Source organism: Electrona antarctica (genome assembly GCF_951216825.1).
Source record: "Electrona antarctica genome assembly, chromosome: 15".
In the NCBI taxonomy this organism is placed as follows: Eukaryota; Metazoa; Chordata; class Actinopteri; order Myctophiformes; family Myctophidae; genus Electrona; species Electrona antarctica.
In genome coordinates, this window is record NC_136796.1 from 39,584,174 (window position 1) to 39,611,237 (window position 27,064).

Here is a 27,064-nt window from a genome sequence, read left to right on the forward strand (position 1 = left end):
GTGTGTGTGTGTGTGTGTGTGTGTGTGTGTGTGTGTGTGTGTGTGTGTGTGTGTGTGTGTGTGTGTGTGTGTGTGTGTGTGTGTGTGTGTGTGTGTGTGTGTGTGTGTGTGTGTGTGTGTGTGTGTGTGTGTGTGTGTGTGTTCTGTACTGTGAGTGATTTAGGTACACTAATATTCTTCTGGGGTATGTCGGTGAAATTAAGTTTTGTTATGGACTCTTTCCGACAGGTGCTGCAACTTTCCCGACGGTCATGATGTCCACAAAGTCCTTGCCCGGTATGTTTCAAAATATACTTACTTACTTACTTACTTAGGCCTTTAAATTCCCTGAGGAACATAGGCCATTGATGAGACTCCTCCATCCCCTTCGGTCTTGTGCCCTCCGCTCCAGTTGTTGCCATGACAGCCCTAGTTGTGCCTTCATCTCCTGCTCTGTGGTTCTTCTCCAGGTGGTTCTAGGCCTTCCTCTCTTCCTCTTGCCTTGCGGGTTCCATGTTGGTGAATGTTTTGTTATTGATTTGTTATGTCTTCGCAGTGTGTGTCCTGTCCATGTCCATTTCCTCCTCCTGATCTGTGCTTCTATAGTGTCTTGTCTAGTGAGGTCCCATAGGTTGGCATTGGATATAGAGAGTATGCGCGTGACATCATCATCAAACCCGGAAGTTATGCAGGAACACCTACTAAGTGGCAAAAAACTACTTTCTGGCCTTGACAACCCATGCATACAAACAGAAAAGTCCTATCTGATTGCATTAAACAATGTTAAACTCACTTTGCTGCCTGTTGCTTTGCCACTCGATTTGCCACTCGATGTGCCATTCACTTTAAGCATGCGCATACCCTCTATTGTGTTGGGCCAGTAGATTCCTAGTAGGCGTCGGAGGCAGCGGTTGAAGAATGTTCAAAATATGGATTAACCCTTTTACATGATGTTTGGATCTGTGGGGCCGTTTCAATGTTTACTAAGTACAATTATGCAGTTTATTACATTTCTGGGTGAGGACCACCGTTGCAAACCTTTCTGGCTTAAGCTCATTTTAAACAATATTCCTGCATATTATCCAATGTGTAGAGTTTTTGGATGATATATTTTACAGACAAATATGAAAAGATGCAACTGATGAGATGATTCAACAGGAAGGCCTACTCCTTCCTCTGAAGCTTGTTGTTGACAGGCTTCAGAGGAATAGGGAGGTTAACTTGTGCTTATTGGATTCAAAGCTCACGTCACTCATAGCTTCACTCATATTTGTGGGAGATAAAACTGCAGCCCAAGAGCATCTGCTAAATGCCTAAATCACTTAAAAATGAAAGATGAGACTTGACAGTTACTGCCATAACCATGTTGAAATTGATGGTCCTGTTATTATTTTTTCCTGGTTATCAATCAGGTAAATTCCATCAAGCTGACATGGTGTAGATCAGTTCTTTTTGATAAGCGACATGTCATACTATGAAGGATAAATGGTGCTTTACATTAAAAGACCACCAGGCGGCAGTAGATGCTCATTTCCGTTTACAGACCCTGTTGTGGCCAAGTAGAAAAACAGTCAAGAAAGACAACAAATTGCATGTGTTTGTCATAGAATCAAGAATTTTGGATTCAAATAATACATTGAATCAACTGACTGTTAAAAGAAGAGTAGATGCACTACATTACAGTCCATCCATAGTTCAACTGCACAAAGTGAGACAGGTATGGCGTTTGCCATTTAGATTTTTAAATAACACATTTCCTCCAGTTAAAGCCTATTACTGCAATACATGCATTTTTCAGGATTCAAAACTGCCCCTGCTGCAAGGAAGCAAAAGATGCAGATCAACACGGGGGCTACAGCTTTGTTTTAAATAATTCATTATTGTTTGAAGCCTATGTCTATATATAGCCCCCATCTCAACTCATCATATCACCATGTGAACTAGGTCATTGCATCCAGATCAGGTCTGCACTATACTACTATGGTAGTATGGTTATCGGTTGGGACTCACTGAGCCAATGGCAGTGGTTCCTCTTGGCTTAAAATGGATGCAATGTGGTTAGATATGGAACAACTATCCTGAAGGTATATATGGACATACCACCCTGAGATGACATCAGTGCCATGAGGCTAATGGAGCACCTATTAACAACTTAAACCATATACGTAGTTGACTGGGGTCCCTAAAGAGCTCTATTCCAGATCTGCTCCATCACCACCTGAATTTTGTAGTCGGAAATAGCAGATCTACAAGCCCACGGCCTGTTGTGAGCTTGCAAATCTGCCGTTTTTGCCAAATATTGTCTCCCTCCCCCCCCCCCAGAATAGGGAGGGACTCTAGCCTGGGTTCATGTGGTTAAAGAACCATAGGTCATTGGATGTCACATGGTGGGCATTGGTGGCGTGTCTCCTCCTACCAGGGATCATCTGATTAGAGTCATGATGTTTTTACAAGAGTGTGATGTGTGACTAGCTGTTTATGCCCTTTGTAATCACATTTTCAACTAAATCAATGTTTTGTAATCAACAGTTGTTTTTTTCTTGTGTGACCCGGCTTTAGTTCCTGATCTTTTGTGCTGAAGATTCCGATCTTTGTTCAATGCTGGAGTTAATGTCACCCCAATGACGGCAGATTACAGGACATCAAATTAATTATTGATTGTTGATGACTATATGATGACTATATTGATGACTATATGTCTTCAACAGTGGCATTTCAAATCAATATAACTGTTCTAATCCCTCAGGCTTTGAGGTTTTATAAGCCCATACTGACAGAGCAGAAGGAGATTTTAGCTACTATCCACAGTATCCAGTAATATTGCCAATTTGCCATTAAACATAACCACCAAAATGTTCTAAATTATTTCACATTTCTTTCCTGTAATTTCTTTCCTGGGTTAAAGTGGTTAACTGTAATATGCATGCTATTATGCATGCAATGTCAAACATAGTAAGGCCAAGACACAAGTATTTGTGTGACTTTAGAAACCCCTTCTGTGTATGACTTACCACCATAAGAGCTGTTTCCAGTGACCAAGTTGACTAATGTACTAAAGAAAGCTGTAAATAATAATTTAAATGTTTCTATCCTGTTCAGAGTAATGCACCAAACTCACAGATTCTCATTCTGAAACTTTGACTGTATATTTGCTGCAGGGGTGCAACAGTTAATCAAATTGATTGATTTAATCGATTATAACATCATGATTTTGTCATTAAAAATTAAACTAGCAGATCTATAAGCTTACAACAGTGCACTTGTGTGTCTTGTAAGCTTGTAGATTGGCTATTTTTGTGCGACACCATTGAAGGACAAAGTATAAAATAGGGCTTAGGTGGTTAATCAGACTATTAGATTTAGTCAATTTAAAAAATATATATATACACAATGTATGTCTTTTTAATGATAAACAATGCACTTATATAATATAATCGTTTCTAAGAATATAATTGATTTTGCAGCCCTAATATGCCTATAGGCTCACCCCTGCACGGAAGTAGTCCCACATATTAAAGTATGTGAAATGCAAATAACCATTGATGACGCATGAAAGGGCAGGTAACCAACATTTATTTACCATTATCAACTTTACAATAAAACCAGTAACATTGGTCAACATTAGCAAAATAAAGAACAGAAATCAATCCAATGTATTTACAGAGACAAAGCGGATTCAGACTCACACACGACAGATAAACAACTCTGCTTCATTTTCAAACCGCAACAGTGAACATAGCAAGCTCAAGTGTTCTTTTTCTTGTATTTTCTTTTTTAATAGTAAGATAAAAATCATAGTCGTCAATTTTTTTCTTTTCTTTAAACAAACAAGACATAGCTTCTCTGAATCTTTTAACATGGTTCTCTATAATACACCACAAAATACTTCAAATTTGGGTTAAAATATAGGAATGTAAAAAGTTGGCAAGTCTCTTAATTTCTGATTTATTTTTGCTTTTCTTCCGTTTTGTGTCGTTTGTTTAACAGTCCTTTCAAGTGGTGGTGGTGTCCAACTGTGTAGTACCCTAATCTCGCTTCATTCCTTCACAAGGAGACATCATGAGCAGTAGATGTTTTGGGGAGAAGATGCTTTGATTCCATTCAACCATCCATTCATTCATCCATACATCCATCCTTCACGGTGTCATTTGCTCGCAGCCCGGCCATTTAAATCCATTTCTCCACGTATAGCGACCAACACACAGCCTAATTCTCAAGTCGGGGTCCTGATATCGACCAGTAAACCAGGGAAGTGATCTAGTGAATAGTCTGTCGTCTTGTTAACCATGACGAAAGTGGCACGTCGAAGGAGTCTTTCACATACATGTGTATATATACATATACATATATCCATACATATGTATACATATACACATATATATAAATATATATATATACTCTTAGATTTTCTCTCTCTCTCTTGAAAAACAGTTCACACAGTTCGTTGTGAGGAAGGTATATATCACTCCTTCTTTTCAGAGGGAGCGACAGTCGAGCTGCTCTCCTCCGTGGGTTTTGTGGCCTCGGCGGCCGGAGCAGGGGCCTCCTCCTTGGGAGCTTCCTCCTTAGCCGGCGCCTCCTCCGCCTTTGGGGCCTCGACCGCGGCCGCCTCTTCCTTCACCTCCTCTTTCTTCTCCTCCTCCACCTTCTCCTCCGCAGGGGCGGCTGCGGCGGCGGCTCCGTTCTCCGCCGGTTTCTCCTCGGTGGCGGCGGCGGGGGTCTCCTCCTTAACGGCCTCGCCGCTCTTCTTGGTCTTTTTGAGGTTCAGCTTGAAGTTGAAGGACTTCTTGAGGGAGAACTTCTTCTTCTTCTTCTTTGGGGTCTCCTTGGCTGCGGCTTCGCCCTCGGGTTTGGCCGCCTCGCCGTCAGCAGCAGGCGCCGGCTCGATGGCGTCGGCACCCGCCTCGGGCTCCTTGGCTGCCTCTGCAGAGCCGTTGGTCGCAGCTGTGTCCCCATCCTTAGCAGACACGTCCCCGTTGGTCTTCACATGACCATTTTCCTATAAAATGTTGAACATAAAACGTCACAAAATTAGTCTTTTAGCCTAATTATTTATTTACTTGTTTATTTTTTCAAACAAAGTTAATAGAAAATACATTGTTGGTTCGAAATCATTCCGAACCGTCATCAAATTCAAAATAAAACATGTTTAATCCGCTGAAAGCATCGTCGTGCTCATTAATTAGGCACCGTGTCGCCTGGTGAAGCTTACAGGCGACGCCTTGTAATGCCGCAATCAGACGATAGGCGGCGATCGTACCACACCGACCACATACATCAGAGACAACCAGACAGACAGATCATCCCTCAACAAAGAAAGGCTGAATCTCATCGATTAAATAGAGAAAGCAAAACCCACTGCCACGGAATTTCACGAAAATCAACAATTGTTTTACTTTTTAAACTTCACACTTAAAGTGTAAATGACCTTTCATCGTTAAATAATGGGAAATCTTCACTTAAAAAGGTCCATCAGTTGAAAGCCGGGTCTGTCTGGAGTTGCCAAGATTTTGGGGTGCGGCGACAATCACAGCAGCTAGACTAGACTACCCACACTTTCTGTCACTAAATGTACTACATACACCCATTTCGAAAATACATTAACACAATAAAACAAACGATATTATCTTGTGACTATTTTGGGAGGAGTTCGCCTACTATGTGTGTGTGTGTAGCCTACGTGCCGCCTGTTGTCCTCAAACCGCCCCCCTCCCCCTACATGAAACACGTTGAAGGGGGGCTTTGGGCAGATGAACCTACCCTAGCTACAAGGATGAACCTCGGCGATAATAAGAAAGGAAAAACAACGTTTCATTTTTATTTAATACCGTTTTTTAAATCCAATATTATGCTTTTGATCCTCCTCCATTTGACAGACACAAAAAGTGTTCTGTGCCAAACAATCACCAGCGAGCTGAAAATGTTGCCAGCTGTCAGAATTTAAAAAAAAAACGTGTCTTCATCAAGATTTGTGTAAAACAAAATGCAATCTTTTAGCCGTCTCTGCGCGGAGTGCGCGCGCCTCGGAACAAGAAGAGACATAGTGAGCAATTGATCATACCTGTCCGTTGGTTTTGACAGCTGCAGCATCAGCTCCGGCGACTTCTACTCCTCCCTTGGATGCATGAGAACCCATTGTTTTTAGAGGTGTTTTTTTTTCTTTTCCCTAAAGAAAATTAAAAAGAAATAACTAAAAAAGGTGGTTTATGGTTAATCCAAGTTCCAGGTCGAATTATGCATCCAGCGGTGGAACGAATACAAAAATGTTGTTTTTCTTCGTTCTTCTAATTCCCACTGCGCTCCCGTTGTTCAACCTGCCGCCGTTGGTAGACAGAGATCCACTAAATGCAACACTGGTTGAACGCTTGAAGATAGACCAAGTCCCGTAGGCGTGGTCTACCTAGTTCTGTCCAATCGCGTCCAAAGGTCTGATTTAGCTCCGCCCTCCAGAAGACCCCCAGCAGTCTCATCACCATAACATGCAAGTCCCACAAAGTCCAGGCCAGGGGCCAGCTGACTGAATCACTAGCAGCAAAATGGACCAAGTTTACTCACACAATGGAGAATGAGAGTTTAATCACTTCTTTATTCAGCATTGTGTTTTGTGGCGTTCTTGGGGCAAACAGGGGCACTTTTTTTTTTTTTTTTTTTTTTTTACATCTGAGAATAACTGCAAGTCTGTTCACATGTGTGTGACACAGCCTGTTGCTCACTTCCGCCTGTCAACAACATACCGCACCAGGCACAAGATACAAAAATGCCAATGTGATAATCACGCACAGCGTTCCATCTGATCGTCCTCGTCTCAAAAATCACCCCACTGCAGTTAGTTGTTAAATATACATATAACTGTGGAATATGGGAGGAATGCACTTCAATGTGCTGCGTCGCAAATTGATCTTTACTGTGACCAATCAACCCTTAATTGATTGTGGAAGAGTTGAAGTATATGTTGGAATGCATGTCTCTGTTCTTTAATTTATGCTGGAATGCATGTTTCTGCTCTTTAATTGATGTTAGAGTTGTCAGACTTGTCGGAGAGTTAGGCTTAGAAGTTCCATTACTCTGCTCCTATACAGCAGCGCACCCTCTAATGTAAACGTGAATGTATTACAATGTGTTCAGGTTACTCCAGGTCAGTCGTTCTCAAAGTGCTGTGCTTTGATAGGCTTCCAGCTGGTCCCCAGCGAAATGAATGAAGAGAAATCTCGATTCCGCGTCACTATTATTATTTTCACTGGCTAGAAGTTGGCTCAATAGAAGTTTCACAGTTGTCCTATGTTATCTACGGAAGTAGGGGGGGGGGGGGGGGTCCGGGGCGGGGGTCCGTGGCCCGATGCCTATCAATTTGGATCTGTCCGGCCTTCATGGCATGAAAAAGTTTGAACTGCTACAGTGTTGGCTTTCCCTTGAAACACGGCCATTTAATACTGGATTCGCACAGATAGCACAACCTTTTCACACACACACCCACACATATACACACATACACACTGTATCACGCTCTATCTATCTGACTGGCCTTGTAAATGTCATAATAATGTGTCCACTGTGTACTGTGGAATGCCTGGCACGTCGGCCCTCTCCCGGTTCTTCCCGGCTCCTGAAGCCGTCTTCCTCCGCTGAATGGGGGGCTTCTTCAGCCCGGGCCTGAGGTAACCGGCCCCCGGGGAGGAGGGGGCATTCGGTGAAGGCAAGGAATGGCATCATGAGAGGAGCTTTCACAGATGGATTCAAATCAGCTGTGCCTTTGTTCCGTTTCCTTGAAACCGGCGGCGGCGTGCGGCGGTCATGACGAGGGAGTCGAGTATGATGACGACACACACATGGACCCACCTCATCACTACGCTCAAAACTGTGTGTGCGTGCGTGCGTGCTTGCGTGCGTGCGCGTGCGTGTGCGTGCGTGTGTGTGTGAGTGCGTGCGATAGTGTGTGATAGTGTGTGATAGTATGTTCATAAAAGAGAAGCATTGTCATGGGACCAGTGAGCGTCAGGGGGTGAAAGGCACAGAAAAGCAATCCTTCACACAGTCTCTCTCACACACACACACACACACACACACACACACACACACACACACACACACACACACACACACACACACACACACACACACACACACAGATGCATACAGAGGGGGCAAAGAAGGCATCAGCTGTGACAGACTTCATCATAGATGTGTAGGGACTGAGGACGGGGGGTGGAATGCAGGGAGGAGGAGGGGAGTTTTCTGATCTGTATGATAAAGGAACAAGGGCCTTAAGACTGAAAAGTGTGTGTGTGTCATTTAGAAACATTTAGGTCTTGCATTCCTTGTGCGAATAGAGAAGGAGTGACATGCTGCTGATGGCTGACTCATAGGTGAGGTGTGGCCGGGCGGGGGAGGGGTGCATGGTATCAAACGGCCCCCTCCAGGAGGGATGCATTCTTGGTTTGCAAGGTGGAGTGAGAATGGGGCGTGAAGTCAATGTGGATCATAGAAGTACTTTTGTCTTTTTTGGAGGGTTTGTAGTGATTTAGGCATGGAGCGGGAGATGGCAGTGTTACAATATGAGGCTTTAGAGGAGTTATTTCTTGGGATGAGGTGAGAGGGAGGGAGAGGCAAAAATTGTGGAAGAAAAAGAGCGCGGTGAGTCGAAGAAGACTAAACCTTTTCTTTTAAGACCGCTGTGCATTTGAGACGATTAGACCTGGTGGGCACAACCTTTTAGGCCATTGCAGTATCCCAGTAATCCCACATACTCTTAATGTAGTGCAACAGTTTTGCTTCCCAAAAAATAACTGGCAAGCATTGCGACGCGTTGTTAAGCTTGAAAATCTATTATTTTCAATAATCAACACGCTTGTGCTTTGAAATGTAAATTGAACACATCCACCCTAGTGTCCCTATTCTGGGCTAACACTCACAATGTGTCACGACGCGCTAAGTTCTGAGCTTGTAGAGCTGTTTTGGCAAAGAGAGGTTGGGGAAAAAGGACCGGGCCATGTTTAGACCCCTCAGGGAACAAGTATAGGGTGTAAGTGGTTAAGCATATCGCCATCTGATTTCTCCGTTTGTAACCCTTTTGTGCTCTCGAAATTCCTTTCACTACTTCTCTCTGTAATGTGTTTACAGTCACGTCGACGGACCACAATCCCTCAGGGAGTTCCGGGGGTGTGCCCCTGCCCTGTGACCCCACCTCATACAACCTTTGATCACATGACCCGAGGGTCAACTCCTGAGGCTCATCATATGCCCCCGTTCAGCCTGTGATAAGAAAACAGAGAGTCTCTGATTATAATTTTTTTCCCCCCTGTCTTCCTTGAATCTGCGGAGGTCACAGCTGGTTTTCTTGCCATTCGGCAGATTTCTTGGTTCTTCCGCCACCTCTCTCTCCCTCCTCTTCTCTCTCACTCTCCTGTTTTGAAGTCAATGACTCTTTGTGTATGTATTTCTTGGTGTTTATAGGCCTGCGTACAGAAGGAGAGTTTGGTCCTCTCTAAAGGGCCCATTGTCCTTTGCCATATCACCCTATGGATGAGTATCACAAGTCCGACTGGAGGGACAGAGAGGAGGTGCTGTAGAACTGGGTGGCAGGAGACGGAGAGAGGGCTGGGGGGGACTCGGATGGACAGACAGGGTTAGAGAGAGTAACAGGACTATAGAATAATATTAATAGAATAACTAACTTTATAATTTCAAGGACGCCCATTACTCTGAGAGTGTACAATTGGATCCGAATTTGGTTCCATTTGTACAGAGTTGCAGACCAATAAAGTGTCAAGTTGGACATTTCTAGACCTGCATTATCAGTAAATAATAGTCACATGTCATGTACAGACTAAGCTGTAATACAGCATTTGCTCAGGATTATAAATCTTAATCAAAAGCCAGAGACCGTGGACAGTATTTCCTGCAAGTTGCTCGGTCAGGCGTTGGCAGTGGTTTTACTCGCGGAGAGACAATAGGTAGCATATGGCCTGCTGCCTGAGCTGACAGATGTCCGACCCGAGACAAATAGAGAGCACGGAAAAATAATCATGACTTTAGCTTTGAGCAGTCGAGGCAGCCAAGGGGTTAAAGGTCAGAGTTGGGGGCAAACTGCATGCAGTGGCTGGATGGGGAGGACGGTCTCCACTAAATAGGTCACATGAACATCTTGTCTAGAGAGAAGCACTCCGACTTAAATCCAAAGGAAAGCTTTAACACCCATTTTCAACCTTATCTAAATATAACTGGTTCTCGTGAATGCTAGTTGTGGTACCCAAGATGGTACAATTTCTGTCTACTCGCTCTGTGTTGGGTTTTTATTTTTATTGATTGAATATTGTATTAGTCAGAAATGTATATGGCATGAGGTACATTCAGACGTTAAGGCTAAAGAGTAACACAAAAAAAGGGGGCTTGTTTTCCATTGTGGTCCGATGTAATTCAATGAATCAATATAGCATAAAACATTAATACTTCATCATCAAATCATCATCAACAAATGCAGAACTATGTACAGGAGAAAAGGGAAAAAACGTCAGCAGTGACCACCATTATATTGGGGGGGGGGAAAGGCAAATGCAACACCTGAGACTATTGCTCTGAGTTGCAAATGGATAAACCAACACTGTGTAACAAGTGTGAAAGATGTAATTTCAGTTAGTACGTGAGGTCTTGCTATAGTGTGAAGAGTAGACCTATTTCATGTACGGACCGGGACGTACATGTCCAAACTACACCATGTAATAACAGTAAATGGGGTTGTAGTTTGCAGAAAGGATTGCTTTTGATCCAGGGTAATGTTTTGGGAAGTTCCAGAGGTTGCTGACTGTGCTGCTATCATGTCACTGTAAAGAAGTGATTAGAATGAAAGTGTTTTCCAGGCAGGGTACTTTCCTACAGTACCAATGGCTTTATGGCTCTTCTACCAATGGCCTCCCATAGTTACCCTGTACTGTCGCTTTCACTTTCTGCATTACTCACTCATTTATGGACAAAGAGTGGAATCCTGCCTGCGGAATTCACTGAAAGGCTTTTCATTAACCGCATGTTCATGATGTTGGTACATAATGAATTTCCCCAAAACTAATAATGGTTTCATCCATATTTAAACCTCTTTATGTTCATTCCTGCTTTGTCACACACACTGTAAAAGAGTTTGCGTACTGGTGTTCTTCAGATAGGTCCTTGCAGACTGGTGTATTTTTCGGAAAAGTGGTGGGGAAAAAAACGGCTGCTCCGATATTCGGGTCCGAAAATGCAATTGTGAGCAGGGACCTTTTAGTGTGTGTGTCATGCAAATGAAGCGAAACTAGAACTACATTTGATCCATTGGAACACGGGATCTTTTTTTTTCTGCATTTCCTGAAAAGTAATGGTTTTGGACATACAGGGGTTTCCTCCACCCGGCAGTGACGATACTAGAGATAAAATGTTGGGTAAGAGATATAGTAAGAGATATTTAGCAATTGAATGGGTTTCAGACTGTCTGTCTGTCTGTCAGTGCCCATGGGGGTTAGACGTGACCGCTTAAGCTCTTTGATTTAAAAGTATTTGGGAAATACTTAGCTGCTCATTAATAATAGTGGGACTTATCCTGGCCATTAATCAACCTGCCTTTGTGTGTCTCTCACACACACACACACACACACACACACACACACACACACACACACACACACACACACACACACACACACACACACACACACACACACACACACACACAGGCTGGCACACAGCGAGTGCTGGAAATGGTGTCAGCCCAGTATAAATCCCTTGTGACATATGAGCATGTGAGTGACCTTATTACCATGACAACAGATTTCAACGGGATAATAAGGTTACGGCAACGCTGACACAATATATGACTCAACAACGTGTGCGGCTATTGAGCGAGGACCAAGCAACTCACTGACTGTTCACTCTCTGTTCTTCTGCCTCCTTCACTTTACTCTCGCTTCAAGAGGCTTTTCCGCAAATGTTCCTTTTATTTGTCCTGATTTCTCTGTGTGTGTGTGTGTGTGTGTGTGTGTGTGTGTGTGTTCCATTTTGCCGGCACAGGTATATTCGGGGTCCTGGAGGAAAAGCGTCCTTTCAGCAGCTCTCAAACACAGATTGATACAAAGGTAGGTCAGCCCTAACCGTGGGCTTATGTGCTCTCGCTTCCTGTGTGTGTGTGAGTTTCAAATCTGTGTTCACCCACACGACACGAGACTCTCAAAATAAACATTTCTGCTTTCATACATGTGAGCAGATTCAGCATACCCGAACCCCCCACCCACACATCCTCTATCTGTTCTCCTCCTCTACTCTATACTATATCCCATAATTTCCAAACATCTACGGGTCCATTTCTGGGTCGCGGTTAACTATAGACTATAAGAATTAAAAGAAAAAAAAAAACTGCCCCCCAGAAACATTATTATTTTCAGAAATCTTGTAAAAAAATGTAAATAATTTCTATACATGTTAAATGTTTTGTAAAGCAGTGAAAATAGATCTACAAGCTCACAACGCACTGCTAGGCAATGTGAGCTTGTACATCGTTTATTTTCACTAATTTCTGAAATAGGACTTGAAGCATTGCCGTACGTTTGGTCAAATGTGTGTGTGTGTGTGTGTGTGTGTGTGTGTCTCTCGAGCTGAAAAGCTTGGGAATCAGTGAATCACTGCTGGTCTATCCAAACGCCGGTGAAGGCAGCAGAAGGAGAGATGGGAAAAGCAAGGCATTGGGGGAGGGGCGAAGGTGAAAGAATGGAAGTGTGTAAATATTCGCAACGTGCATTCTGTTTCATCTCTATATTACGTTGAGCGCGCGCAAGATGAATGGCATGAACTCAGGAAACCCCAGGCTTTCAGCGAGAAGGATGATTGGTTGAGGAGGGTTAGATGGAGGGACGGAGGCACTGGAGAAGGTGGAGTGGGGTCGGTTTGGTGTGTGTGTGGGTGGTGGTGTTGGGGGGGGGTGTGGGTGGATGGATGGATGGTGACTCACAGAGGAGGTGGAAGAGAGAGAGAGACAGAGGGAGAGAGAGAAGTGCTGATGAATGACTTGATGGCACACTGACCTACTAATGTTGCTGCAACGCCACTGGCTGCTCCTGCCCTTCTGAAGTGAACATTTTAACAATTTATGTCCACACAAAAGGAAATGTATACAAGGACACAACTATTACACACACACGCACACGCGCTGTATGTCTCTTCTAGTGGACGTCTTTACCTCAGCTACTTTGACCAGCTGGCTGGCATTTAAGGTCACAACTAAAAGGCAGGAAGCAGTGCATTTCATGCACAGGAAACAATCGCCACATTGCACAACATGCACACTGCTGAGCTTCTAAAGCTGGCAGGCGTATTTATAGACGCCAGTCAATGTGAGTCACTGTGAGGTCAGTCACTTTTAGCCCAATTTTAGACTTTGTCGTATAGTATAGTAAGTATACCCATGTCGCTCGCCGAAAACCTAAGATTTTCAACCTAAAAATGTGATGTTTTGGGTGAAAAACGAATGATGAAGTGTAAACTGATTTAATTTCAGCACAGTAGTACGGTAGTAAACTTCCTATCATATAGCGTATCATAATCATAGTATCATATCATATAATCATATCATGTCGGTCGGATCTGTAGATGTTTTTTTCCCAGATTACACATCACAGTCTTCTGGTAAGGTTTGGTGGTTAGACATTAAACATTAAACATGAACTTGGCAGATGCCCGTTTGCAGGTGCAAGGTACAACATTTGTTGCTTAATTACACTGTCACACCAGGTTTTTTTATGGCGTGGCTCTGTTTGCGACAAGACGGGTACAAATCAGTCTGTCTGTTTGTTTGTGTGTTTCCGGAATTAATCTCACAAACCGCTGGACCGATCGGTACCAAATGTCTAAATGTCAAGAAGCTTCCTCCATACATTTTGTTAATTCAAGTGAATAGGGATAGTGCTGAAACCACATGGTCCGCACTGATATTCGTTACACAAGGTGATGAAATGTTTCAATGATCCCTGTTGTACCTGTTGTACCATGCATTTGAAATGTAGCTGTGTCATGGGCCCTTTAAATGGTAATTGTGAGTGGACAGAGAGTGGTGAGTGGTTTCAACTATTTAAAATAACAATACAGACTACCTCTACAAGTAAAACACAACTCCTGCCTTGTGTACAGTCAAGTTAGTTAGTCGGTCAGTTGCAAGAATTCTGTGAAGGGTGGGTATTTGCCCTGGCGGCGTGTCAGCTCCACACTCTCCACTATAAACCTCTCACAGTCACTATCAAAGTCAGTGAAAATGGATGAATAAAAAGTGACAAAGAGTCTCTGTTGGCCATACGGTTGGCAACCTTCAACACTGCTTACTTAAGATAAGGCTTTGTTGAGGGATCTATGCGCTATTAAAGGGACAGCGTTTCATTTTCCGACCTCACTGCTATGTAAACTAGTCATTAACCCTTTGCCCTGGGGCGGGCATGCAGACCACTGACGGGCAGGTCACGTCACCGTTAAGAATGTGGAGAATCCGTAGCATTCTTGCAACGAGGTGTAGTGAATTGCAATGGCATGTAGCTGGCATGCAGCAGTGTGATAGTGAGGTCATATACAGGTTATATAGAGGGAGTGGGAAATGGAATATTGGAAACAATAATATTGATGGAGTGTAGCCTCATGGGAAGCATTCCTTTTCGGGTTTATGGTCCGGAGCGGATGGTATGGTAACTTACGTCATATTGTAGTCACTGATTTCATCAGGCAGGAAACCACAAATAGCCAAAATTCCCCGTGATCACGGGCATTGTGATGTCAGGGCCTACCCAATATAAAAGCCTTGATGCGGCGTGTGGATCCCGACAAGTTTCTTCAAGTACTTCCTGGAATAGTTAGTTTGGTTTTGGTATATCCATATTTTATTCCAACTCGTTGCGACTGGCGAGACTGTAAAGAAACAAAAACAAAGCGACGCCGAAAAAGCTAGAAACCATCCGGTCTAGACCGGATCATACTGTGATTTAGAAACGCAGACCAGGCTTTCCTCCGAGGTGGAAAGCCTGGTGACGCGAGGTTAGATTGAGAGTATACACTGTGTGTACAGAAAGGGCAATGCCACACACAGCAAGCAGTTATAAGCCTGCGATTGGCACCAACAATTGCAATCCACGTGCACGCACACAGGCATGCACATATAACAAACACAATGGCAGGATTTATGCATGATTTATGCATATGCAAACTAGAAAAAGTGACCCTCGGGGCACAGGTCTCCACCAGGGCAGTTGAGGTTGTGGCCTCCTGGTGGCGCTATAATAAGCCAATGTGAAAAAGGTGCCATTTCTTCTTACACCTTGGATGGCAATTGGATGATTTGAGGCATTTTGTTCCAAAAATGTGTATTGCCAAAATCCACCTGTTGGTGGCGCTATAACAGGCCAATGTGAAAAGGGTGGGTATTCCTCAGCCTAGTAGGAACGTCTGTGAAAGATTTCACGGAAATTGCATGCTGCGTTCATGATTTGAAACTTTTTGTTCAAAACGGGCCAATCCTGCAAACTTTGAAAGCCAATGTTAGCCAATCAGGATGGAATATGAATATCGGACAGATCTGTCTTGAGCACATGACGATAGAGATACTGTGTAACGATTTGCGGGATTTTTGGAGAAAATATGGAGGAGAAATGTGTTTTACTAATGTCGGCCTCCTGGTGGCGCTATAACAGGCCGTTCTGAAAAATCTGGGCCAGAGGTTCATCGTTGGCATCTAGGGAGTTTGGTATCGACCGGGTTAACGGTGCCGGAGATTAGCTGTACACAGACAGACGGACAGACAGACTGAGTGCATAACATACTCTCTCCCCATGCCTTCGGCCTGGTGGAGACAAATATTACCGTCATATAAGCTGAGGCCCATCTTGTATGCAGTGTCTTTTGCTAACTGTCCAGTGATTACTGCAGACAGGGTTGCAGGCAGCAAAATGAAATCAAACACAGGTCAATAGAAATTGAGGATAATTGAATTGAGGTAATTGGATTCAATCTGACAGTGTTTGGTTTGGCTACATTAGGAATTAATCTAATTAATTAAAGTTAATCAATATAGATGCTAGTGTACATGTGGTTAATGCGTCCAATATTTGAGAATCTTGTTTCCATGGCGGGGCGGGTTAGCATCTCTTAATCCATTGATACCTGGAACGCATCCATGTCACGTTAGCGTTAGCGTTTTAAACATTATGTTATAATTTAGCTATTGAAAAATAGCAGATCTACAAGCTCATAGCGCGCCACCGAGTGGCGCGCTATGAACTTGTAGGTCTGCTATTTTTGAAAAATCGTTAAAATGTGCCTCAAATCTTTCCGAAAATTGTCATGATTTAGAAAACTTTTTTTTTTTTAATTTCGACGTCAGGCCTGAATGGGTTAATTCAGGGGGCAGTTCCAGGGGTCCCCAGCCAAATCAGTTTCATCACTTTAATCCTACTTTGTACTTTGGCTGTTACATTTTTTGAAAATCTTTTGTGTCCACTCCCTGGCACAAAGTCCTTTCAAATGAGGGTCAGCAGCGGCCAAACAAATATCAATTTGATGGTCCTTGACAGGATAAATTGCACATGCTTTTTGATCAATCAAAAAGCATGTGCAATTTTCCCTACTGTATAAATTAATATCACCAGACATGCATAGTTTTTAATCTGAAGTCCTCAGACTGTGGATAGGTCCAATGTGTTATACTGACCTGACCACTGACTTTTCTGCAGAGGTCAAGAAACGGACTCGCTATAAAAAGGTTAGCACCTTGTTTATGTCTGTTTCTGCCTGTCTTTGTTAAGCCTGATCTATACTTCGTCCCATGAGTCATGACGGACGCGCTGTGACATAGTTATAGCTATTTTGGGCACATGGCACCGTTGTACGACTAGCACATAAATGTGGCTTTATGCTGTGCACTGCAGGCTAATTCAGGCTGTTGCTCTGCTGTATTGGGGTCCAGAGGCTGGAGATTGGCAATAAATCATTTCAATGACTGAATGAATGGATGTTTTTGGCTGATTTGAGGTGATGGTGCCTTTTGTGTTGTGGCTGTTATTGGCGTTTTTACAGCATGGCTCTGTAGTAGGCTGACCATCTATAGCCGTGGTTCTCAACCTGTGGGTCGGTACCCCCACGGGGGTCTCCACATGATTTTGGGGGGGGTGTCCAGATGACAGTGCAGTGACATTTTAAGACCTTTAATACCTTAACAGAAAGAAAATGACCATTACTGCATCAAAAGTAATCAACAACAAAAAATTAAATAATAAAAACTAGTCAAATATTGACCAAATTGTCATCTAATAAAAGACAGGGACAAACATCTTGAAAATAGACGATCTATAAGCCGTTGTCAGGTAGGAGACTCGTCTCTTATACATCTCTTATACACATATATGTATATACGTTTAATGTTTGTGTTTGCACCATTTGTTTTACCATTACATCACCTAATCAACATGAGTTAGACTTTTAATAGATTAGCGCCCTCACTTCACACAGGTGTGATTTTTTTAAATGAGATTTAATGATTTATACTCGAGACGTGACCCATAAAACATTGGGAAACCATTAGAAGGCATGGCTCTCCCCAGATGTGGCGGAAGCGATGACACATGGCGGAAGCGATGACACATTGCTCCAATGAATGTAGATAACAACGTCATAGATATCCCCAGAAATGCATTATAAAACCAGGAAGCGAAAGTTAGTTATATGCATCTGTATCCACTTCTGCATATCGTAATGCAGTATCGGAGATTCTAAACCAGGGTTGGCCTCAGTTTTATGTGTTTGAAAACACGGGAGTAGTGTGTGTATGCTAAACATACAAAACACTCCCTAATTATTGGACCTTTGTCCCAACCTCTATAAATGTGAGCATCTCTACCTCCCCTGTTATACCCCGAAACGTTAGTAAATAAAACGTTTTTTGGCATCGGGACTACGAGTTGTGCGACCTCTCCTTTCCATTTTAAAATGTATGCTAAACATAAACATAGTTTTTAAGGTGTGGAAGCCCCTCTCTCTCTCTCTCACTCTCACTCTGAGTCACTCACACACATAAGTTAAGGCTATTTACTCATCCATGCTATTTTCTCATTTCCTTTACAGTATACACCACATAAACCCTAAACAGCATATCTCCCAAACACTGGGTAGAGACCCATTTGTGGGTCGCGGACCTATTTTTATGGGTTATGGGTAGGCTACATTTTTCCTTAGTTTTTATTATTTCAAAAGAGTTTGTAACAAACAAAAGTGAAAACTAATTAAAACATTTTTTTCAAACAAATATCATAGATAAATTAAGAAATCCCATACATTTGCTTTTTTCCCGCTATTTTCACTAGTTTGGGTCCCGGAGAGACATTCAATTTCTCTTTTGAGTCTCGAACTAAAAAGGTTGGAAACAACGCCCCCCCTTTTCTCCCTCTACGCAAAATCTCTTTGGCTAAAATAGCCAATCTACAAACTCACGACACAAGTGTTCACCTTTATTTTTGCCAAACATTCTTCTCTGCTTTTAGATAACATATGTCCAGTATAGGGTTTGCTGTGTGGTTTAAAATGCAGAGGCTGCATGCTGTTCAAGGTTTTGAGCTCTCTGAGGTAGCATGCCACTGTCCAGAGGACTTGTACTGTTGTTTCACATCCACACTCATTTCTCTGTTCCTGTCTCTCTCTCTCACTCACACACACACACACACACACACACACACACACACACACACACACACACACACACACACACACACACACACACACACACACACACACACACACACACACACACACACTTACTTTTAGGGACATCAACTATTCACAATGCCAGATGTGTAATGCCATTTTCATAGAAAATGTTTTAACCACAAAACAACCATTGTATTGGACTTGTAGTGGACCAGGGAAATTATCCTCACAATGTCTATTTCTCAAATTCTAATATACAGTACTTGTGAGGACATACTTGTGAGGACAAAACGCTGATATGGCAACACTGGTCACAGTCACAGTGGCAGTTCCCCTGAAAGTAGCATTTAGCAGAAATGTGTATTAAACACGGTGGCCTAATTAAGTCTCTAAATGTCCACATGACAATTAAATTAGACCACTGGAGATGCTTTGAAGTGTCAATGGCCTTTCTGTTCTGCTGGGTGTGGAGGAACATGTGGACATCAGCCTTGTAGACTTGTTATGTACCATCTGGGCCAGTGTTCTGTAGTGGTACCAACAAAGTTGCCCTTTTACCAACTTGCGCCGGGCGTACAGCTGGCGGAACTGCTCAGCCTGATATTCCTAAACGTAACCTAAGTAAATTATGCTTAAACGGTTTAACCAAACCTTATTCCTAACCTTAACCTACGATATATATCGATATCGCCGCGATATATATATATCGTATCGTCCTCCCAATATCAATTAGTTAGTACTAGTAGTAGTAGGCTATCCATTAGTTAGTACTAGTAGTAGTAGCCTATCCATTAGTTAGTACTAGTAGTAGTAGGCTATCCATTAGTTAGTACTAGTAGTAGTAGCCTATCCATTAGTTAGTACTAGTAGTAGTAGGCTATCCATTAGTTAGTACTAGTAGTAGTAGGCTATCCATTAGTTAGTACTAGTAGTAGTAGGCTATCCATTAGTTAGTACTAGTAGTAGTAGGCTATCCATTAGTTAGTACTAGTAGTAGTAGGCTATCCATTAGTTAGTACTAGTAGTAGTAGGCTATCCATTAGTTAGTACTAGTAGTAGTAGGCTATCCATTAGTTAGTACTAGTAGTAGTAGGCTATCCATTAGTTAGTACTAGTAGTAGTAGGCTATCCATTAGTTAGTACTAGTAGTAGTAGGCTATCCATTAGTTAGTACTAGTAGTAGTAGGCTATCCATTAGTTAGTACTAGTAGTAGTAGGCTATCCATTAGTTAGTACTAGTAGTAGTAGGCTATCCATTAGTTAGTACTAGTAGTAGTAGGCTATCCATTAGTTAGTACTAGTAGTAGTAGGCTATCCATTAGTTAGTACTAGTAGTAGTAGGCTATCCATTAGTTAGTACTAGTAGTAGTAGGCTATCCATTAGTTAGTACTAGTAGTAGTAGGCTATCCATTAGTTAGTACTAGTAGTAGTAGGCTATCCATTAGTTAGTACTAGTAGTAGTAGGCTATCCATTAGTTAGTAGTAGTAGGCTATCCATTAGTTAGTACTAGTAGTAGTAGGCTATCCATTAGTTAGTACTAGTAGTAGTAGGCTATCCATTAGTTAGTACTAGTAGTAGTAGGCTATCCATTAGTTAGTACTAGTAGTAGTAGGCTATCCATTAGTTAGTACTAGTAGTAGTAGGCTATCCATTAGTTAGTACTAGTAGTAGTAGGCTATCCATTAGTTAGTACTAGTAGTAGTAGGCTATCCATTAGTTAGTACTAGTAGTAGTAGGCTATCCATTAGTTAGTACTAGTAGTAGTAGGCTATCCATTAGTTAGTACTAGTAGTAGTAGGCTATCCATTAGTTAGTACTAGTAGTAGTAGGCTATCCATTAGTTAGTACTAGTAGTAGTAGGCTATCCATTAGTTAGTACTAGTAGTAGTAGCCTATCCATTAGTTAGTACTAGTAGTAGTAGTATCCATTAGTTAGTACTAGTAGTAGTAGGCTATCCATTAGTTAGTACTAGTAGTAGTAGGATATCCATTAGTTAGTACTAGTAGTAGTAGTATCCATTAGTTAGTACTAGTAGTAGTAGGCTATCCATTAGTTAGTACTAGTAGTAGTAGGATATCCATTAGTTAGTACTAGTAGTAGTAGTATCCATTAGTTAGTACTAGTAGTAGTAGGCTATCCATTAGTTAGTACTAGTAGTAGTAGTATCCATTAGTTAGTACTAGTAGTAGTAGGCTATCCATTAGTTAGTACTAGTAGTAGTAGGATATCCATTAGTTAGTACTAGTAGTAGTAGGCTATCCATTAGTTAGTACTAGTAGTAGTAGGCTATCCATTAGTTAGTACTAGTAGTAGTAGGATATCCATTAGTTAGTACTAGTAGTAGTAGGATATCCATTAGTTAGTACTAGTAGTAGTAGGATATCCATTAGTTAGTACTAGTAGTAGTAGGCTATCCATTAGTTAGTACTAGTAGTAGTAGGCTATCCATTAGTTAGTACTAGTAGTAGTAGGCTATCCATTAGTTAGTACTAGTAGTAGTAGGCTATCCATTAGTTAGTACTAGTAGTAGTAGGCTATCCATTAGTTAGTACTAGTAGTAGTAGGCTATCCATTAGTTAGTACTAGTAGTAGTAGGCTATCCATTAGTTAGTACTAGTAGTAGTAGGCTATCCATTAGTTAGTACTAGTAGTAGTAGGCTATCCATTAGTTAGTACTAGTAGTAGTAGGCTATCCATTAGTTAGTACTAGTAGTAGTAGGCTATCCATTAGTTAGTACTAGTAGTAGTAGGCTATCCATTAGTTAGTACTAGTAGTAGTAGGCTATCCATTAGTTAGTAGTAGTAGTAGTAGGCTATCCATTAGTTAGTACTAGTAGTAGTAGGCTATCCATTAGTTAGTAGTAGTAGGCTATCCATTAGTTAGTACTAGTAGTAGTAGGCTATCCATTAGTTAGTACTAGTAGTAATAGGCTATCCATTAGTTAGTACTAGTAGTAGTAGGCTATCCATTAGTTAGTACTAGTAGTAGTAGGCTATCCATTAGTTAGTACTAGTAGTAGTAGGCTATCCATTAGTTAGTACTAGTAGTAGTAGGCTATCCATTAGTTAGTAGTAGTAGGCTATCCATTAGTTAGTACTAGTAGTAGTAGGCTATCCATTAGTTAGTACTAGTAGTAGTAGGATATCCATTAGTTAGTAGTAGTAGGCTATCCATTAGTTAGTACTAGTAGTAGTAGGATATCCATTAGTTAGTAGTAGTAGGCTATCCATTAGTTAGTACTAGTAGTAGTAGGCTATCCATTAGTTAGTACTAGTAGTAGTAGGCTATCCATTAGTTAGTACTAGTAGTAGTAGGCTATCCATTAGTTAGTACTAGTAGTAGTAGGCTATCCATTAGTTAGTACTAGTAGTAGTAGGCTATCCATTAGTTAGTACTAGTAGTAGTAGGCTATCCATTAGTTAGTACTAGTAGTAGTAGGCTATCCATTAGTTAGTACTAGTAGTAGTAGGCTATCCATTAGTTAGTACTAGTAGTAGTAGGCTATCCATTAGTTAGTACTAGTAGTAGTAGGCTATCCATTAGTTAGTACTAGTAGTAGTAGGCTATCCATTAGTTAGTACTAGTAGTAGTAGGCTATCCATTAGTTAGTAGTAGTAGGCTATCCATTAGTTAGTAGTAGTAGGCTATCCATTAGTTAGTACTAGTAGTAGTAGGCTATCCATTAGTTAGTACTAGTAGTAGTAGGCTATCCATTAGTTAGTACTAGTAGTAGTAGGCTATCCATTAGTTAGTACTAGTAGTAGTAGGCTATCCATTAGTTAGTACTAGTAGTAGTAGGCTATCCATTAGTTAGTACTAGTAGTAGTAGGCTATCCATTAGTTAGTACTATTAGTAGTAGGCTATCCATTAGTTAGTAGTAGTAGGCTATCCATTAGTTAGTACTAGTAGTAGTAGGCTATCCATTAGTTAGTACTAGTAGTAGTAGGCTATCCATTTCACCTTTTCGGAGGAGGCAAGATTCATGTACTTAAAGGACCACTTCACCACTTTTCAACCTATCTTCATATAATAGGTCCTCACTAATAATCATGATATAATGGCACCATTTTTTTCTGTGTCTCATAGGAGGGCTGTGGGCAGTTTAGAAACCGTCTTCCAGTGACATCATCATTAGGCAGATTCTTTTTTAAACAAGATTTTCATTATTGTGAGAACGATGGCTTCCATTTTCGCATTGCAACTTTTCAGGACTAGAAAGCCTGCAGTTCCTATTAGCTTGTATTCCCCATCGATGATGTCACTGGAAGACGGTTTCTGAACTGCCCACAGCCCTCCTATGAGACACAGACCGAGTAGAAAAAATTTGCGCCATTTCTTCATGATTATTACTGAGGACCTATTATATGAAGATAGGTTGAAAAGTGGTGAAGTGGTCCTTTAAGGTGGTTGCACACTGGACGCGTTTTTCGGAAAACCGATGGAGAAACGCCGCTAAAGATCTGAAAAACGTGTTCTGTGTGCAGGGACCTTTATTGGACCTTTATTGGCCAGTTTGTGGCACAAAAACATATTTTGGAATGGATTTGGAATGAATACATAATTCCAGATTTGTGCCTATTATGGTTAAAGATTAATACTGGATAGGTTGTTTGCTTCTACCCAGAGGTGTTAGCAAATGTCTTAATATCAGTTTCGGCCCCCAGACTAATATGCAGGAGCCGAGAGAGAGAGAGCGAGAGGGAGACGGAGAGAGAGAGAGAGAGAGAGAGAGAGAGAGGGAGAGGGAGGCGGAGAGAGGGAGACGGAGAGAGAGGGAGACGGAGAGAGAGGGAGAGGTAGACAGAGAGAGAGAGAGAGGGAGAAGGAGAGAGAGAGAGAGGGAGACGGAGAAAGAGATGGTGTGTGACCTAATTCCACACAAATGGCTGCTCGTGTAGGCAGAATTGTTAGCACTATATTTTAATGCCTGAGACTGCTTGAGCTGTGTGTGCGTGCGTGCGTGCGTGCGTGCGTGCGTGCGTGCGTGCGTGCGTGCGTGCGTGCGTGCGTGCGTGCGTGCGTGCGTGCGTGCGTGCGTGCGTGCGTGCGTGCGTGCATGCGCCTTTTCGATCTCACTATTGCTCCCTTTCTATTATTGGTAGTATTTGTTGGCAAAGTTGGCAAATGCAAAACTTAATGAATCATTATACACAAGTTTTAGCAGACAATACTGTCACTTTAAAAGACAGATTTACAGTATATTGTGACTGTGAGGAGCACCTCGTTGTGAGCTTGTAGATCTGCTATTTCTGTCAGGGAAGGCAGGTCAGAGCATTTACATCACACACCCGTATGGAGAGTTCAGACATCGTCACACCACACAACAATACCTCCGCCGAGATCATCACAAGCTGTATATAGGACAGTGGTCGCTGCTATTATGATGCTAATTAATACCCGACGACACCTACAGCCAGTGACAACATTCCCACCTGGCTCCCAAAACAACTGTGACGCAGGGTCGCCAAGTCCGCTTGTTTCCCGCCAATGTTTGCTTGTTTTTTTTCCCAGAGTTGTGGTTGGTTTTTTTTCCCGGTAAATTTGCTTGACTGTAAAGACGAAACTCAAATGTTTTACTTACTTACAGAAAGTAAAAGTCTGGAATTCAAAATGTACTTGAATAAAAGTATAAAGGAATAAAGTATCAAAAGTAGAAAGTACTCATTATGCAGAATGTCCCATTTCAAGTTATCAAATATATACAAATATTTTGAAAATGGCCGATCTACGAGCTCACAACGCGTTGCATCGCGACGCATTGTGAGCATGTAGATCGGTTATTTTCGAATGGCCGAAATGTACGTATATATAGGGCTGAAGAGGTTAATGTATGTTTTGTAATAATAATCAAAGTAACTAATAACTAAAGTTTTCAAATAAATGTAGCGAGTAGAGTAAGAGTACAATATTTGCCTCGGAGATGTAGTGGAGTAGAAGTAAAAGTATTGGAAATACTCAAGTAAAGTCCAAATACCTCAAAATCGTACTTAAGTACAGTACCCAAGTAAATGTACTTGGTTACTTTACACCATGTACAGCTAGTGCTCAAGTAAAAGTACACAGCCTCTATCTCCACCACTGCTACCTGTCCTCCCGGTTGACAGAATGTCGTGTGACACCACTTAGCTTCGGTCACACTCAGCCAGGTGGAAGTGAGCAAAGTGACGCAGAGCGACGGTGACAGCACCGCGACTTTCCCTGACCTCCGAATGTTGATGTGCGACGTTTCACTGTACAGTATACCTTCATGGCCATGGAACTCTCACCGGAGACATTCAGAGAGAGAGAGTCTTCCAACGCATGCGTCTTCATGTCAATATACATTTGCTTTGGCAATGTAAACATACATTTTCTCAGGCCAATAAAGCTCTTTTGAATTTAATTGAATTGAATTGAATTGTAGAGAGAGAGAGAGAGAGAGGGAGGGAGAGAACAACTTACACCAAAGTAGGCCCAAGTCTTGACAGTTTATCGCATCACAAGGACATCACACACGCCGCACACTTATTCCAAATGACTGTCTGTCAACTGTGAAATGCATCACAGACCCCCCCCCCCCCCCCCCCCCCCAAAAAAAACAAACAAAAAAACAAAAACAGATCCCCAGATAGTCAAGCAGATGGCCGATTAGCATATCTTAAATCTGTGTTTACATTCTGCAGTGTTTGGGGAGTGATTGGAATTTCACTGGAGACTTTATAGACCTAGACCTGCTTGAGCGATCTCTCTCTCTCTCCATCTCATATCACAGCCTCCTTTCTCCCTCAATCTGTCTCTTTTCATCTCTGCATCTTCTTCTTTCCCTTGTCTGTTGTTCTCTCCCGTTCTTTTCTTTAATTTCCTGTCAACCGCCGTCCGTCCACCACGCGCCCCACACACGCCTTCTGTCTGTCTCTCTGCGCTCCCCACACCACACCACACCACCCTCTCCGACCGTCCAGCCCATGTTTTGTCTCTCTGCGCTCCCCACACCACACCACACCACCCTCTCCGTCCAGGTCCAGCCCATGTTTTGTCTCTCTGCGCTCCCCACACCACACCACACCACCCTCTCCGACCGGCCAGCCCATGTTTTGTCTCTCTGTGCTCCCCACACCACACCACACCACCCTCTCCGACCGGCCAGCCCATGTTTTGTCATTACCAAGCCAGATATTACTGTGATGGCCCATTGATCTACTGGGGGTCTCTCTACAGATATACATTGTATTTATAGTAATGGCCCACGGGGGAAAAAACGCACCGCAAGACAAGCCACAATTTACTAGCGCTTTCTGACCACTATCTCATCAATGAACCATCCATGCACGCGCACGCACGCACGCACGCACGCACGCACGCACGCACGCACGCACGCACGCACGCACGCACGCACGCACGCACGCACGCACACACACACACACACACACACACGCACACGCACACACCTCTCGTATCGCTTTCTAATCCCGGTGCCTCAGGCGAACTGTGTAATGTGTCATCATTCACTACAGCAGGAAAGTACCTTCACATAAAAATGCAATGTGCATGCACACACACACACACACACACACACACACACACACACACACACCATAATGTCATTATGGTGGCCTCTGAGTCAAATTATAATGAATCAATAGGACCCGTTTATCTACTGGGGACATCCTGCCTTCAATTACAGCCCAGGAGGATGTGTATGTGTATGTGCATGCGTGTACCCCCATACCCGCCCCGTGTGCTTGTGTGTGTGTGTGTGTCCGCTCTCTCCCGTGTGTGTGTGCGTGCGTGCGTGCGTGCATGCATGCATGCGTGCGTGCGTGCGTGCATGCATGCGTGTGTGAGAGAGACCAGAGACCTTGTGCATCCATGCGCGCGTGCGTGAGGCATAGCCACTGTTTTTCGTGCCCGGGGATGGCCCTTAAGGCCTGTTCATAGTCCAGTGCCCGGGGATGGCCCTTAAGGCCTGTTCATAGTCCAGTTTTCGCTGGTGAAGAGAGAGGTCACTGTGGGCGACTGTGGCTCAAGAGGTAGAGCAGGTCGTCCAATGATCCATGGGTCGGCGGTTCGAATCCCGGCTCCTCCTGTCTACATGTCGAAGTGTCCTTGGGCAAGACACTGAACCCCAAATTGCTCCCGATGTGCTGGTTGGTACCTTGCATGGCTTCCGCCGCAATCGGTGTATGAATGTGTGTGTGAATGGGTGAATGTAATGCACAATCTATGTAAAGCGCCTTGGATAAAGGCGCTATATAAATGCACCATTTACCATTTACCATTTAGGTCACCACCAAAAAAACGACAACATGACGTCACGCCACAGTGGCCACCGCTCACACAACACATCTCTCTGTTTTTTTACTAAACCACCGTTTCCCAAAACTGGACTTATGTGAAGTGTGAATATAGGCCTT

General features: G+C 42.8%; 1 protein-coding gene and 1 long non-coding RNA gene across 2 annotated transcripts in view; one reads left to right on the forward strand and one right to left on the reverse strand.

Moving 5' to 3' along the window:
- LOC306938426 overlaps positions 1-27,064 on the forward strand; it is a 74,238-nt gene that overhangs the window by 2,107 nt on the left and 45,067 nt on the right. The window contains exons 3-4 of the long non-coding RNA XR_013791722.1: positions 229-276; positions 12,013-12,077. This is a non-coding gene — a long non-coding RNA (uncharacterized lncRNA). The remainder of the gene's footprint in view (positions 1-228; positions 277-12,012; positions 12,078-27,064) is intronic.
- Positions 3,536-6,307, reverse strand: marcksl1b (MARCKS-like 1b). The gene is made up of 2 exons (XM_079522145.1): positions 6,041-6,307; positions 3,536-4,978 (listed from the first exon to the last, which is right to left on the reverse strand). The coding sequence occupies exons 1-2, from the start codon at positions 6,113-6,115 to the stop codon at positions 4,442-4,444; spliced, it is 612 nt and encodes a 203-aa protein (XP_079378271.1). The 5' UTR covers positions 6,116-6,307; the 3' UTR covers positions 3,536-4,441.

Excerpts from the sequence above, each read along its gene's own strand:
- marcksl1b (XM_079522145.1), bottom strand. The coding sequence starts at position 6,115 with ATGGGTTCTCATGCATCCAAGGGAGGAGTAGAAGTCGCCGGAGCTGAT. Across the intron at positions 4,979-6,040 it reads CTGTCAAAACCAACGGACAG|GAAAATGGTCATGTGAAGAC; the intron begins GTATGATCAATT and ends AACATTTTATAG.